This window comes from Dreissena polymorpha, chromosome 14 (assembly GCF_020536995.1).
Source record: "Dreissena polymorpha isolate Duluth1 chromosome 14, UMN_Dpol_1.0, whole genome shotgun sequence".
Classification (NCBI taxonomy): domain Eukaryota; kingdom Metazoa; phylum Mollusca; class Bivalvia; order Myida; family Dreissenidae; genus Dreissena; species Dreissena polymorpha.
This window is the reverse complement of record NC_068368.1, coordinates 32,997,073-33,011,765: the sequence shown is the minus strand read 5'-3', so window position 1 is coordinate 33,011,765 and position 14,693 is coordinate 32,997,073. Positions and strand designations below refer to the sequence as shown.

The 14,693-nt window shown below is 34.3% G+C and overlaps 1 protein-coding gene across 1 annotated transcript; it reads left to right on the top strand.

Annotated features, from left to right (window-relative positions):
• Positions 1 to 263: 263 nt before the first annotated feature.
• LOC127858787 (uncharacterized) lies at positions 264 to 12,391 on the top strand. The gene is made up of 10 exons (XM_052396070.1): positions 264 to 512; positions 1,753 to 1,919; positions 3,631 to 3,763; positions 4,567 to 4,758; positions 6,637 to 6,804; positions 7,613 to 7,711; positions 8,591 to 8,818; positions 9,078 to 9,245; positions 11,221 to 11,383; positions 11,930 to 12,391. Exons 2-10 carry the CDS (start codon positions 1,761 to 1,763, stop codon positions 12,282 to 12,284), a joined length of 1,665 nt encoding a protein of 554 aa, XP_052252030.1. The 5' UTR covers positions 264 to 512; positions 1,753 to 1,760; the 3' UTR covers positions 12,285 to 12,391.
• The last annotated feature ends 2,302 nt before the right edge of the window (positions 12,392 to 14,693 follow it).

Sequence of the window (14,693 nt, the reverse complement as noted above, 5' to 3'; positions counted from 1 at the left end):
GTATTTCGAATAATATATTGTATAATAAACTTCTCACACATATAAACTTAAAGACGCATTAATAATGAATAAATAATTTTAGCACACAAAATATTTTAATTGGTTTTAAATAGTATCTTAAAAAAAAAAGATATTAAAGAGCAAACAGGGCATTCTTTTTATAGTTTATATAAAAGTGATTATTTGTGGCAATTTAAGGTTGCATGACTGTTAAGGAAGTAAATACGTGGAGGGTACCATAAACCATATTTAATTTTTAGATTGGTTGGTAGTATTATAATTACGACAGTTTGGCCTTGCTCAAAGATATGCTCATAAACTACTGTTCATAATATACACAGTGTTCAAATAGAATCTTTATGTGCCGATTAAACGAAAGTATCAGATATCTAATGCGTGGTATAAAAAGAGCGCGTACTTTAGTGGACAGCTCAAGGTACATTCGTTTAATATCAATACAACTGAGTGTAAAATGTTTGAATGTAGACTGTGCTGGTATTAAATATTTGAAGGTAGGTGCTGCAAAACTTCGTTTAGAAATTTAATTAATACGGTGGGAATATGTTGAAATCGAAAGTAGAATCGGTATATTCCGGAGTCAATGATCATGCCTTGTTATCATTACCATTATTATTATAACTTCTGCAACATCAACAACAACCATTACTATAACTACTACTACTACTACTACTACTACTCTACTACTACTACCTATCGACTACTACTACTACACTACTACTATACTACTACTACTACTACTACTACTACTAACTAACTACTACAACTGCTACTACTACGACTACTCCTACACTACTACTTCTAACTACTTCTACTCCTACTACTATACTACTACTACTACTACTACACTACTACTACTACTACTACTACTACTTTATTCTCTACTACTACTACTAACTACGACTAATACCCACCACTACTACTACACTACTACTACGACTACTACTACACTACTACTACTACTACTACTACTACTACTACTACTACTACTACTACTACTACTACTACTACTACTACTACTACTACTACTACTACTACTACTACTACTACTACTACTACACTACTACTACTACTACTACTACTACTACTACTACTACAACTACAACTACCTACTACTACTACTACTACTACTACTACTACTACTACTACTACTACTACTACTACTACTACTACTACTACTACTACTACTACTACTACTACTACTACTACTACGACTACTACTACTACTACTACTACTACTACTACTACTACTACTACTACTACGACTACTACTACTACTACTACTACTACTACTACTACTACTACTACTACTACTACTACTACTACTTCTTCTTCTTCTTCTTCTTCTTCTTCTTCTTCTACTACTATTACTACTACTACTATTACTACTACTACTACTACTACTACTACTACTACTACTACTACTACTACTACTACTACTACTACTACTACTACTACTACTACTACTACTACTACTACTACTACTACTACTACTACTACTACTACTACTTCTTCTTCTTCTTCTACTACTATTACAACTGCTACTACTACTTACAACTAATACTACTAATTAACGTCATCATCATCATCAACATCCAGTTTTATTAAATTTATATGTTCGTCAAATGAAATAATCCAAAGAAAAGTTCATTATCTTTGATCGAAATACATACTATTATATTATTTTCATGAAACTCATAAAGAAGCATACAATTGTTCCATGTTTCATTCGAGCCTCCAACATGTCGCGATATGCGGCCCAGATGTTCGAGTGGGACGAACGGCAGGGCCTGAACATGAAGGAGTATTTCCGGCTTTACAAGGACAGGTTCCCCATGCTAGGGGTCATACTTGAGGGATGGTACGGCGACACGCGCTTTGATTGCTATGACAACTTGCAGGTTAGGCAGAGTGCACATAACTAATCCTGCTTGATGAGGGTGAAGATTACCTCCATGTTTGAACAAATCTTACTGGCTTAAAAAACATCTTTAGAACGCGCTTTGAATTATTATCTTTAACATCATTAAGCAAAACAAACGCTAAAAAACACTTAAATGTGAAACCTTATATTGTGTTTCGTGTGTTCGCATAGATTATTCTTACACAGGTATCTTAGGATTGTGTAATAAATCCCCGGGTACATTTACTTAATACGATTTATATTGTATTCGTTCTAAAGGTCTAAAGGAACTGTTTTAATAGGATAAAGATCACGTGCGTCAATTAGAACTGTAAAATAGTAAATATATATATTGAACATCAGCTCATGCCTGAGGTTATTGATGAAGCTCGGCAATGATCTAGTGATAACGTTTTATATTCTCCCTCCAGGGAGAAGAGGCTACACCGAATCATTTTTCTCACCAAATGCATAGATTCCTAAATGTTTCAAACCGAGCTCTTACAATCTCAATGTATATGCCGGAACGGGCATCGTTTTTTTGCACCTACCCCATAGCATAACCAACACGCCTTCTTTACGCGATGTAAATAAGGTGGAAATATCCGACTTTACAAAACATTAAGTGCACTCTGATAACAGAAATAAGAGTGGAACGCTCGTTGCATGTAAATGGCATGAAATGTTCACATGGTGCGTACATTGTGTTACACATACTATGAATTGGCTAACTTTGTTTGCTGAGGTCTATGTATTTGGTGACAAGAAAGATTTGTTTTCTATTTATTTAAATGCACATTTGCGCGCTAAATAGAAACATTTACAGTTAATATTTTATTTTACTTCCTGAATTTATCTTCCTCTTAACATTGTTAATGCAAAACAAACAATCGCAAATCACTGATCGACTCTACACGTATCTCATTTATTTTAAAAGACATTTCAATACTCGATTGCACATTGCGGAAGTAACAATTGCAGTGTCTATAACTTTGCAATTGGCTAAATCAGCTCCACTCTTAACACTTTTAAAGTATTTTAAAGCAAATGCAGAGATAAGTGTACACTAGGATAGTGTTACAGTGATGTAACACAAATTGGTTTAGTTAAAGGTCCTTCTCTTGATGCATTAAAGTAAGCCTTGCGCTCGAACGTAAAATTTAAGTAAGCGTTCTATTCAGAAAAATGTTACACAAAGTCTCCAACAATCGTATGACGCATGCAAACAGTCTAAACATACAGACTTGAAAATAACGACATATTTAAAAACTAATTCGTGTCGATTTTATCATTTTAATTACGCAAATATACAAAACTATGGGTCTGCGAGGTTTTTAAACTAAGATTTTTATGTTGATGTAACCTTTTATAAGAACGGTTAATAATTTATAACCTAATATTAATATTGAAAATAAATCATTATACGCAATATATACATTTGATAGTTTTACTCTAAAGAGGTTATTTCTCGCTCCTATTAAGTATTTAATGATAACTTTCATTCCATCAAATATGATGACACAGACATAACAAATTTAACTGTTTTCTAAAAATTAAAAAATCATGAAGTTCAGTTAATTTGTAAAATACCAATGTTTTTCATATGTGTAACATTTGCTTTAACTCCATTAAATTAAATTACCACTGTTTACATTGGTAAGTATTACATATTCGGATACATTTTTAGTTGTTCGGTCCCTTTTCCGTAGGTGGTTCGGATCCATAGCTACTCTTCACAGCCTCGGGTGGTGATCCGCGACTCCAACTCTCCGGACTTCCGGTTCCTCACACTTCCGGTAGACAGTCAGGTCAAGTTCCAGTTGGTCATGGGCCCGAACAAGTGTAAGTTAAGAAAATGTGTCACAAAAAAGATATAATATCATATTATTAATAAGTTTAGAATATAAGCAATAACTGAAAAAAGGAGCACGTGTTTCCTGACAGATAATGCTAATAGTTTCAAATAAGGAAGACGATAACATCTCACTGTCAATTTCTGCAAAATATTATGTAAAAAAGCAAATCAAGATTTGTTATCGCAGTGACTATAAATAGGTTGATAAGCAAAAGATTAATGACTGCATAGTTACCAAAAGTTGCTAAAACATATCTATTCAAACTAACGATATACAATGTTTATAACACCCACTAATTTATCTACACTAAAAATTATACTGCTAACTGTATGATTTGCCTATGTCAATATTTAATTTTATTTGTATGCAATTCCTTCTTAAATGCCGTTTCGTTGTAATAGTCGCTTTTAATCGAAACGATAGTTTATGTCAAGTAGATTACCGTAACGAACTATAAATGCCAATAGTTCCTACTTCAGATAGCCATCAACGTGTTGCAGTTTAATAATACTTATAATATAAAGGTTATGCTAAGTATAAACATTTTACAGCGCTTAACTACACACATGCCAGACATCATATGACTTCTCCAAACTAACTGTATAAAAGCGCATTGTGGAAGGTTGCGATGTGTTCAACTACTTATCTTTGAATATATTTTACCCCAATATGTATATTATTCGCTTCCGCCGTGAGGACTCGTTGAATTACTTACAGATGAGACTACCTGTTTTTTTCCTGACGATTTTCTTCACACAAAATTGACGTTGTTATTGTTTTCGTTGCCAGTTGGCAATATCAAGACCATGGATTTCCTCCTCGATAACCACGAGTTGCCGTTCCTGGTGAAGCTCGCGTGTCACGAAGACCATCAATTCAAGATCGGAACCACCCGATGTAGCGCGAGCTCGTTCGGAAACCTTCTCATTACGGAGAAGTACCTTGAACACTATTACATGGTGAACTGCATTGATGGAGCAGGTAACTATTATTTACTTAATTTTTTCCTGAGTCGTTGAATCTTACGATGTTACGCGACGTTTTAAAAAAGACTTTAGTTTAAAACAAGGTATATTTTGTAGTTAAACCAATATCGATATTCATATAATATGCCTCTTGATACGGTCAATTTAAAGATCTCTTATGTTTTGCAACTAAAGTTGCAACTCCATCGGCCTATGATTAGATTGAAGAATCACAACCTTACCCTAAGCTACAACACGTTTTTTATGAGAATTAATTTGAAAGAAATTTAGCTTTTTATCGCAAAATATGACGTTTCACGAAAGCACTTTGCTTTAAATATAATGATCTGCCAAAGAAAGAAAATTATATAAAACACATATCGTTTTAAAGGCCATTTCACTTTCTCTTGATATTTTGTATGTGTAATTTGTACCTTGTAAACACAAAAACAATGTAAAATGTTGAGGTTAATACGGTAAATAGAACTGAAGTGTTCAAACGTTCTCATTATACTAAATATATACTCTTGCTTAAATGATACATTGCACGTCCATACACCTTTAGTACGATAAAGGAACAAGTAGAACGTGATAAAATAGATTGTATTGACTTAACCAGAAACCAATATGTTTTCTGTACAAGAGAACGTGCGCTGCATGTGTATTTTACTTGTTTCGCTTTAAACATCTTTATTTATTTTGATTAAAATCATTAAACGTTTGCATTTTGTATTAAAATAAAGCATCTTGTGCAAAACGTTGAATTGCATGCATCTCATTCAACATTTTCATATAATAAATTGACTCGCAGTAAATAAGTCCTTAAATTAACACACAGCCATATATTTTAGCGATATGAACATTGCTTTTAAGTCAGATGCAAACACTACGTCTGTCTGAATGCTTACTCAATATGATGTAAATAGTTAAATGTTTAAACAACAATCTTAAATAAACTTGCCCGACAATAAGTGGTTTTCATCAGCCTTATTTTTAATATCACCAGCATTAAAAGGGTGAAGGATCATCGGGGTTCTCAGGGGTTTACACACGGGCTTGGGACAACGTTAAGAAATATATTTTTGCAAATATCTATGTTATTGAATTTTGTTTGAAAAAATCTTTAGTGCATAATAGACGCTTTTTCTTGCAGTCTTTGCCGATATCTTAAGATTTAAGAATACATTCTTGAATATGACTAAAACCGGTGCCAAAATTTAACGTTTTGTGCAGCTGACCGTGTATATGAATTCAACACACATCGAATTTTTTGCCAAGAAGACAGGCTTATTAAACAAATTACTTCCGATGTTTTTCACATTGCCATTATCCGCGTAAAAACTATATTTTAAATTCTTCACAAAAATGGTTTAAAAAATTATTTAAAAAACCAATCACCACTTACCGGTGTGTTTACATCCATTCCACTTGTGAACCCAATAAAGTCACGTGATCCTGCACTCTTATTAAGTGTTGGCTTTAAATTAAACTATGGAGTATGGAACACGAACCAAATTAATAATTATTCAATCATACTAATTTTGAAGAACTCCACCTAAATGCAGGTTTCGATATTATCCATGTTCACCGACGTTGTTCTTCTTTCTCATAAAAGATTTCTTTAACTGGCAATTGTTGTTTCTTCTGATTATATTAGAGCAATACACGCGTACCCATAAATATTGAATTTCCACTAGACACCTTCTCCCTAAAGGGTATTTGTAACCGTTTATGTATTACCCGAACAAAAACATGATATCGTACTCCTGAATATTTAAATCTCGATGGTGTGTCTGCTAACAGTTATGTAAGACTTTGTGTCGCTTACGAAGTAAATATTCAGTTACAATAAAATGTGTGCACAGCTTAAGCTGTGAAGTTTGGCTTTTTTCAGATCCAAAGATGAACCCCATAGTTAACCTTATTTACCTGACAGAAAACCTGTCGATGGCCCCTGTCACAGGCCTAAAGAACCGTCCTAAAGCGGACTTTGACGCGTACATGGGAAAACTGGACCAAGAGGCGGTCGGAATCGTGTATGACATAAAAATGGGAAACCCAGGTATGGTTCTTAGCGAAAATCGTGTATGACAGAAAAATGGGAAACCCAGATATGGTTCTCAGCGAGAATCGTGTATGACAGAAAAATGGGAAACCCAGGTATGGTTCTCAGCGGGAATCGTGTATAACAGAAAAATGGGAAACCCAGGAATGGTTCTTATATATTTTAAATATTCAGCTAATGAGTTCGAGTTTACAATACACTGTAAAGGTTGTGTGATTGTTGAGAGTTTGTTTGTTTTGTTGTTGTTTTTTTTGGAGGAGGGGGGGGGGAGTGAATAATTTTGATGATCTAAAGAATGGAAGCAAATATCGGTGATATGTGACCGAAACTTAACCCTGATTTGTTTTTATACGTGCACTCGGATAAAACGTCTTAACTTAAAAGAAGATCAAAGCGGCCTAAGGCAATATGCATGAACAATGTTATTTGTAACTAGCGGAACACAAGGTGGTTTATTTGAAGGAATGCCTAAATAGTTGATATGAATGTGAATATGACCTTGTTCAAGTTTCGAAATTTCTTTATATTTATTGTAAGATAGGTGAGATATGTTTATTCATTAGTCGATAGGCGCAACATGTATAATACGTAAAATGGTATTTATTTCCACTGACCCAAACGAACCTATTTTGTCGCGCCGACGCTGGACATTTTGGAAGTTAAAATGTTTTAAATGAAAAAGTACATAAAACCGATTCGCCGTATTCTGATGGAGTTGTAATGTGAAAACAAGCATCGTTTTTAGGCTGCTTAACGTATGTATTAATATTTTCTGTATAGTTCACATATTTCTTTCGATTCTCAGATTTCGCTGAGTACGATACTCGCAAGATTGACCCTATGACGGGCGACGGAGGTATACCTACTATTGACCCTCCGGCAATCCCCGGTCAGATTTTGGAAGGTATGAACAAGTAGATACTTGTGATCGTTTGTGAGCAATTACACATGATACATTTCTTAAGGTTCGATACGTTCAATTGCCTATCATCAATACTAGTATGCGGATATGACGTAATGACGTGATGTAGGAAATGCCGTTGATACCTTGTTCACATGTATTATGCATATTGAACATGTGGACATGGGATACAATATGTACGCATATCCACGAATCTAATGAAAAACGGAAGTAATTGCATCAAAGTCTTAAGTTGTGAAGGTTACAGTATACTAAATTATCTTTTCATAAAGGGTTGTACTCTCTAAAAAAATATCATAGTTGACTCGAAGGCATGTTTTACATTTTAAACTATTGTTCGAATCTAATCTGTTGGAGATAGTGGTAGTGCATGACTATATGTTCACAACTGAATCCCTGAAATATGATAAACTTCGAGACTATAGTAAAGCATTGCATTGAAAATGGTTACATTCAACTAAGAAACGGCCAGAAAAAAGCTGCAAAAACAGTCGATTTTGTTTTGTGTCAAGTTCTTTCTTGGTTTGAACACGACATATCTTTTGTATGCATTAATCGATTCCGCTGAGAATGGCCTTTAAGAAAAGGTATGATTATAGGGGGTCTCTATGTGAAAAATGGTGCATTTATTTTCGCTTAAAGTTGTCGCATTTACATTTAACTAAATAGGGAAACTATTTAGTATAGTATGGCCTTAACATTAAAGTAAATGTCAGACTATTTCTTGGAAAATTGGTGATACTTTGAAGGCAATTGTGAGAAATGAAATGCGAGATCAAGTTGGTATGTTGCTGTTGTATTGATTTATATACTCCTTTTACTGTTGTCGTCTTTAAATTATCGTTTTATGTGTAAACCCAGAGGATGGTGACTATAATGAGATTCCACCTGAGTTGCCTACTAGATCAAAACCACAGATGGAAGCACAATCATTGGCAACACAAGATCCGGCACATAAAGATCCGACACATAAAGATCCGACACAGAAAGTTCCGAAACATAAAGATCCGAAACATAAAGATCCGAAACATAAAGAACAGAAACATAAAAAACCGAAACATAAAGAACCGAAACATAAAGATAAACCGGGTATATCATTTGCACTATAAGTATTATATTAGTATATTATGATTGTTTTAAAAATATATCGCACGAAAGATATTTTACACAACACACGCTGGTATAGAAATACGTTTAACTTGCATGACAAAAGTTTAAATAATAAGTTTAATTATGATTTGAACGATTCCTTTACAATAGAACTGATTCACATATTGATCAATCTATTAAAAAAGCCTTTCATACATTTATCAAATTTTGCGCATATTGATACATTGTGTATTTTCAGCAAAGGCGGAGAAAAAACCAGCGCCTGTGAGCGCTAAGAAACCAAAGCCTCCTCCGGCAGTACAGTCACCTCTTGCCGTGGCGGTGGATGTAAGCGACGTAAAGAGCCCGGATCTTCCGGTTCGCAGGCCTCTACCGCCGCCGAGCAACGCGCCCCTGTACAAACAAGGTGTGATGTCTAGCATAGTTACCATTAAGCGATGGTTAAGCGTGATCCATCGTGTATTAACGTAAACAAACGCGCCGGGCGGTCGTCCAAAGGGATGTGTAGTGCAACTAAGTTAAACAACCCCAACGCCATGGCTTTATTTATCCCTGAATCTGGAGCAGTGTTATTCATTAACGCTATGAAATGATAGGCGTTCGTCGAAGTCAAAAGTTTACCATCTCGATCAAATATAATTATTTCGTGAAATGCGAGCTCTGTTTTAATGCTGTACCAGCTATATTTAACGGTTTTACGCCGATACCATTGTTCTTTTTCTTCATAATGTATTTATTTCCCTTATGTTTGGTTCTTTGGTTGGCACTGGTGCAAAAATACTTGCCCATGAAAGTGTGCAGGTACGGTTTCCATAACAATAGTTGGTTGGATACTCTTTAAAGTTCAATGTCTTTTTTTTTAGATCGATTATTTATTTATTACAAGTATTCTTAACCCTTTAAGCGCTGGAACCGAATTTTGAAGGCCTTTGCAAACAGTTTGTATCCAGATGAGACGCCACAGAACGTGGCGTCTCATCAGGATCCAAACTGTTTGCTATTCTGATAGTATTCTTTGAAAAAAAATCGAAGAAATGGCTAATTTTAGAAATTCAGCAGACGACATTTTAGCAGATGACAAATTTCCCAGCATGCAAAAGGTTAACATGCACGTAAGAAACCTGATACATTTTATATTTAACGTCTGTAAAGCTCATTGAACATTATAGCTCACAACGTTGTTTAACCATTGATAGATTCCAAACAGAAAGTAAGTATACGTACTCGTTAATTGGTTGTTGGTGAAACGTTTGATAGTTTAATATTAACTCGTGTAGGTATGGCTAATTATGGAACCGTCGTATATTGTTACAATTGCTTAGTCGGTTTTCGTTTTTTCAATAAGAGCATAACAAAAGACTCACTGCAACTTAACCTAACAGTTATAGTTGCTTCGTTTGTTTTTAGCGGCATTATCAACGACTAGTATTGATACACACTTTGTGCACATAACAATCTGTACGTGATATCGTGACTCATTTCGCGGTTAGGCAAAAATGTGTACTAATAGTAATACCGTTGTGAATATAATGTACATAAAATAAACTCTAAGCATTCCTACTAACGGTATTGACGTGTTACGAGCTTATAATAAGTTCGATCCCTATAACTGCCAGATGAATCCTTTTTGGACCATTTAAAAAACGCTTTTCCGTTAGACAAATAATACGGTACTGCCTCTTAAGCGATATAATTATACATTTACAATGTTGTTTACAAAAGGCGTTCATTTAGCACATGTCTATATTTTGGTTAACGTTAATACGGTCTATATGTCCCTTTAAGATTTTAGAATCAACTTTCTCCCGTTTTTTTAACTTTAACGCATCTTGAACATTTATGCCGAAATTCATTATATGAAGTAGTTATCCCCCTCTTTTTTACAGTATCCACTCTGATTCAGACTGAACTTACACTTATAGAATGATGTATGGGAGAGCACTACGACAAGTTTGATGATGATTATCGTACATTGTTTCATAGTATTTTTATTTATTTATTTATAGCATTTCCTCATTAATGTCGCATCGATTGGTGGCCTAGATTTATAAATAAAGACTCTTTTAAAACATTTTAATACACATTATCTTTAAAACAACAACAGTAATCAACTGTGTATGTAGCACCAATGTGTTGATTATAATGTGCATGTCTAGAATAAATATTTCGCCCCATTATGCATTCCTGATTTACAAATTGTACATTTTAAATGTTATTAAGGTACCAATTACATTGCGTTCAAAAGGGTACGAGCGCATATTTAGGAAAACGTAAATTAAATTAGATATCGCACACCTCAGGTTATTGCATATCAATATTTTTCTTCCTGCTGTTTTGGAATTGATGGTACGCGTTAATGTACAATATAATTGCGTTTTTAGGGTCGGTACCGTATGCCAACACGTCCGTTGGCCGCGCAACAGTACGTCCCTTCACGACAAATAGTATGGAACCGGCAGTAAATGACGTCATTGATGACGCTGGTTCTTACGAACTCGTTGAAACAGCAGATACAGTGTACTCAGAGGCTTACGGTGACGCCATGTACGTTGCGTTTTCATTAAATATTATAGTTTTAAATATGTTCGTTATCATTCCAATGATGGCTTTACAAGACAAGTACGATGTTGTGATGAAAATATTAATGACGAGAAGGAGGAGAAAGGGATTACAATGTTGATGATGATGGTGATGATAATAATATTGATAATGATGATGATGATGATGATGATTTTGATGATGATGATGATGATGATGATGATGATGATGATGATGATGATGATGATGATGATGATGATGATGATGATGATGATGATGACGACGATGACGATGATGATGATGATGATGTTGTTGATGATGATGATGATGATGATGATGATGATGATGATGATGATGATGATGATGATAATGATAATGATGATGATGATGATGATGATGATGATGATGATGATGATGATGATGATGATGATGATGATGATGATGATGATGATGATGGTGTTGATGATGATGATGATGATGATGATGATGATGATGATGATGATGAAATCAGGATAACAATGATTAACGTATTTGTGATATTTTAATTTTAAGATCTGTCTCGAAGGAAAGTGAAAACAAAAGTCATATTTCGGATGGGAATTATGTGAAACTCGGTATGTCAGCGGTGACGCCTTCTTCTTACCTGATGACGCAGATATTGAATACAGATCAAGACACTACGTCAACCAACATGGAAAGAATTAAAACGTTGACAATAAATGAAATAGGCGACATTTTGAGGCTTTTGAAACTCGACGAATACGTAGAAACATTTAAAGATAACCAAGTTGACGGTGCCATTTTGACGAGTCTCGAACGTGATGATTTAGTCAACGAGTTGGGGATGAAGAAACTTCAGGCGACGAGACTTTTTATGTACATGTCTGAAGGCCACATCCCAAAGTGATTTCATTCCATTTTGTGTATGAATCACCTTACGCGGAATGCTAATGTATGCAATTCTTTAATACCGAGTGCATAAATAAAATATTCCGGCATACGGCTATTATGATATTTAAATTGTTAATTAATTTAAACACAATAAACAGAAAATTATAGCATCATGTAGTCACCAAAACTTTCACATATATAAATATGGTCTATATTGCGAAAAATATGCAAAACTCAAATAATATTCGTGTCCATTTTTGTCTTTTGCCCAGCATCATGCCAACTAAAAGAGAGTTGAATGTTCACACAGTTTTTTGCATCCGCAGTGACATCGGCTATTTTTTGATGACTTCGAAAACGAACAGCGGCTGCACGGGTAAGTTGTTTGCGCGGTTAACAAACATGTGGTTCATGCAGTGTCTGTAGTGTGTCGCCCGTGCTATTTGATTCGCTCCTTTTCCTAAATTACAAGAAAATGTCAACGTCTTTAACAACATAGTCAACACGTGTGCATGTATTTAAATACAGACCTTTATCGCCACTGCCCGACGCAATTTGGTGCTGATTGTGAAATGATTATAATCGGGATCACCACAATTCCGGAGAAATCGAATATGTAGATTAAAGCTGATTCCTTGAACTGATATATTATAGTTCTAAAGAAGTGTGGTTGATCTGGTTTGTAATAATGAAATAATTGTAAACGGATGAGCGTCATTTGTACTTCCATATTAGGAGCTTTGCGAAACTATAGAACAATAAGGAATACTTTTTTTTTCATTCGATTATCAAAATAACATATCTCATAAAGCGGGTATATACGATTTTGTCAAATATTTATGAATTTATATAAAATGTGTAAAAAAATTATTATATATATATTTCAATATAAATTAAAATACAAGTTATGAAGAACATGTGTCGAAAAATGCGAAATAAGCTAGATATTTAATTCCGAAATTGAAAACGGCTGTACAGCCGAATTCGCCAGCATGTATACCATACATGTACGATGTGAATCTAAACTTAGTTTAACGGTTTATTTGAATTCCTGCAACGATATCTATTCATACGACACACGAACACTTACTCCGATCCTAATACAAAGACGAATGCTTCGGTTATTGTAGGAAAATATATACGTCACAATCGGCTCGGGGCGCTAATTTGTCTTTGCTGCATTTTATGAAATTCGGCTTTAATGTATAATTTTTCTTGCCTATTTTGTGTTATTATTACATATTTTATCAATATATTACAATAAAACACATATAAAAAATCGTATTTACCTGCTTTAATCTTTTTTATAAGACGCGCAAAGAATTTAAAGATACTTGTTATTAGGGCTAACTTCTTTTGAACGTCTTATCGGCGAAGAACCAATTACGTGGTGGAAACCAGAAAGTTTAAATGTTTTTATCAATTTGCTTAAAATTGCAAAATAACATTACAAACTCATAGTGTTTTCGTTCAGAAGTCCATTTTTACCTCAAATATCGTCGATTTAAAGTTAGAAAGGCATACATTCTTCAGTTAAACTTTTGTTTAAATCGCAATACAATCACTGACCTCTCGACATGTCATGAAACAGATTTAAATATGAACCAATCAGAAGAAAGTATTACGGTGTAACGTGTACGCGTAATTTGATTTAACATGAGCTTTTAACACCGACTTTTTCATAATTAGATCATGTATGCTCATCTTTGTCGATTAAATAAGCATATGTTAAAAACAGATATGGTGCAGTTTCTATTCACTCTTCTAAGTTTCAGAAACTTTTCATGCATGTCTTTTTCACACCTCTGTCTGTGTTTTTATATGTTCTTACATTCTACGTTACATAGGACGGTATACTGTACGATCTGTATCACTATTATTTATGTACTGTATAAAAACAAAAAGATTTTATTTATTTCAGAACTTGCAAATGTTTAATTGTCACTTTAGAAAAAACAACAACAATGCTCAATAACTCCAGAAAAGTATAATAACATCGCTTTACTATATAACGCCTTGCGCCACAACAGACGAACACAAACTGTGTTTTCCGCCGTTTATTCTTCACATTCAAACCCCATGGTTTACATTGAGCCTACGTTATCGATACATATCTACACAGCGAGCGAATCGAGAGATATTCAAAATTTGTATAGTGGATGGATTTCAATTGCTCAGGCGTGATAAATTCAAAGTGTCATTACATAATTCTTGCGGAACATTATCGAGAAATGAATTATCTACACAGGTATGTACATATTATTGCAATCCGTTGATTTTAAGTGTCTGATATCGGGGCTTGAATGTTGCGCAAAAAATACTTTTGCACCGTACGCAGTGCGAATTCTACTTTTCATTGATGTATTGCTCATATTTTTAGGTATATAACTTTTTGAGAACATTCAAGACAAATATCGAGCTCAAG

Excerpts from the sequence above, each read along its gene's own strand:
- LOC127858787 (XM_052396070.1), top strand. The coding sequence starts at position 1,761 with ATGTCGCGATATGCGGCCCAGATGTTCGAGTGGGACGAACGGCAGGGC. Across the intron at positions 3,764-4,566 it reads GGTCATGGGCCCGAACAAGT|TTGGCAATATCAAGACCATG; the intron begins GTAAGTTAAGAA and ends TTTCGTTGCCAG. Across the intron at positions 11,384-11,929 it reads GAGGCTTACGGTGACGCCAT|ATCTGTCTCGAAGGAAAGTG; the intron begins GTACGTTGCGTT and ends TTTAATTTTAAG.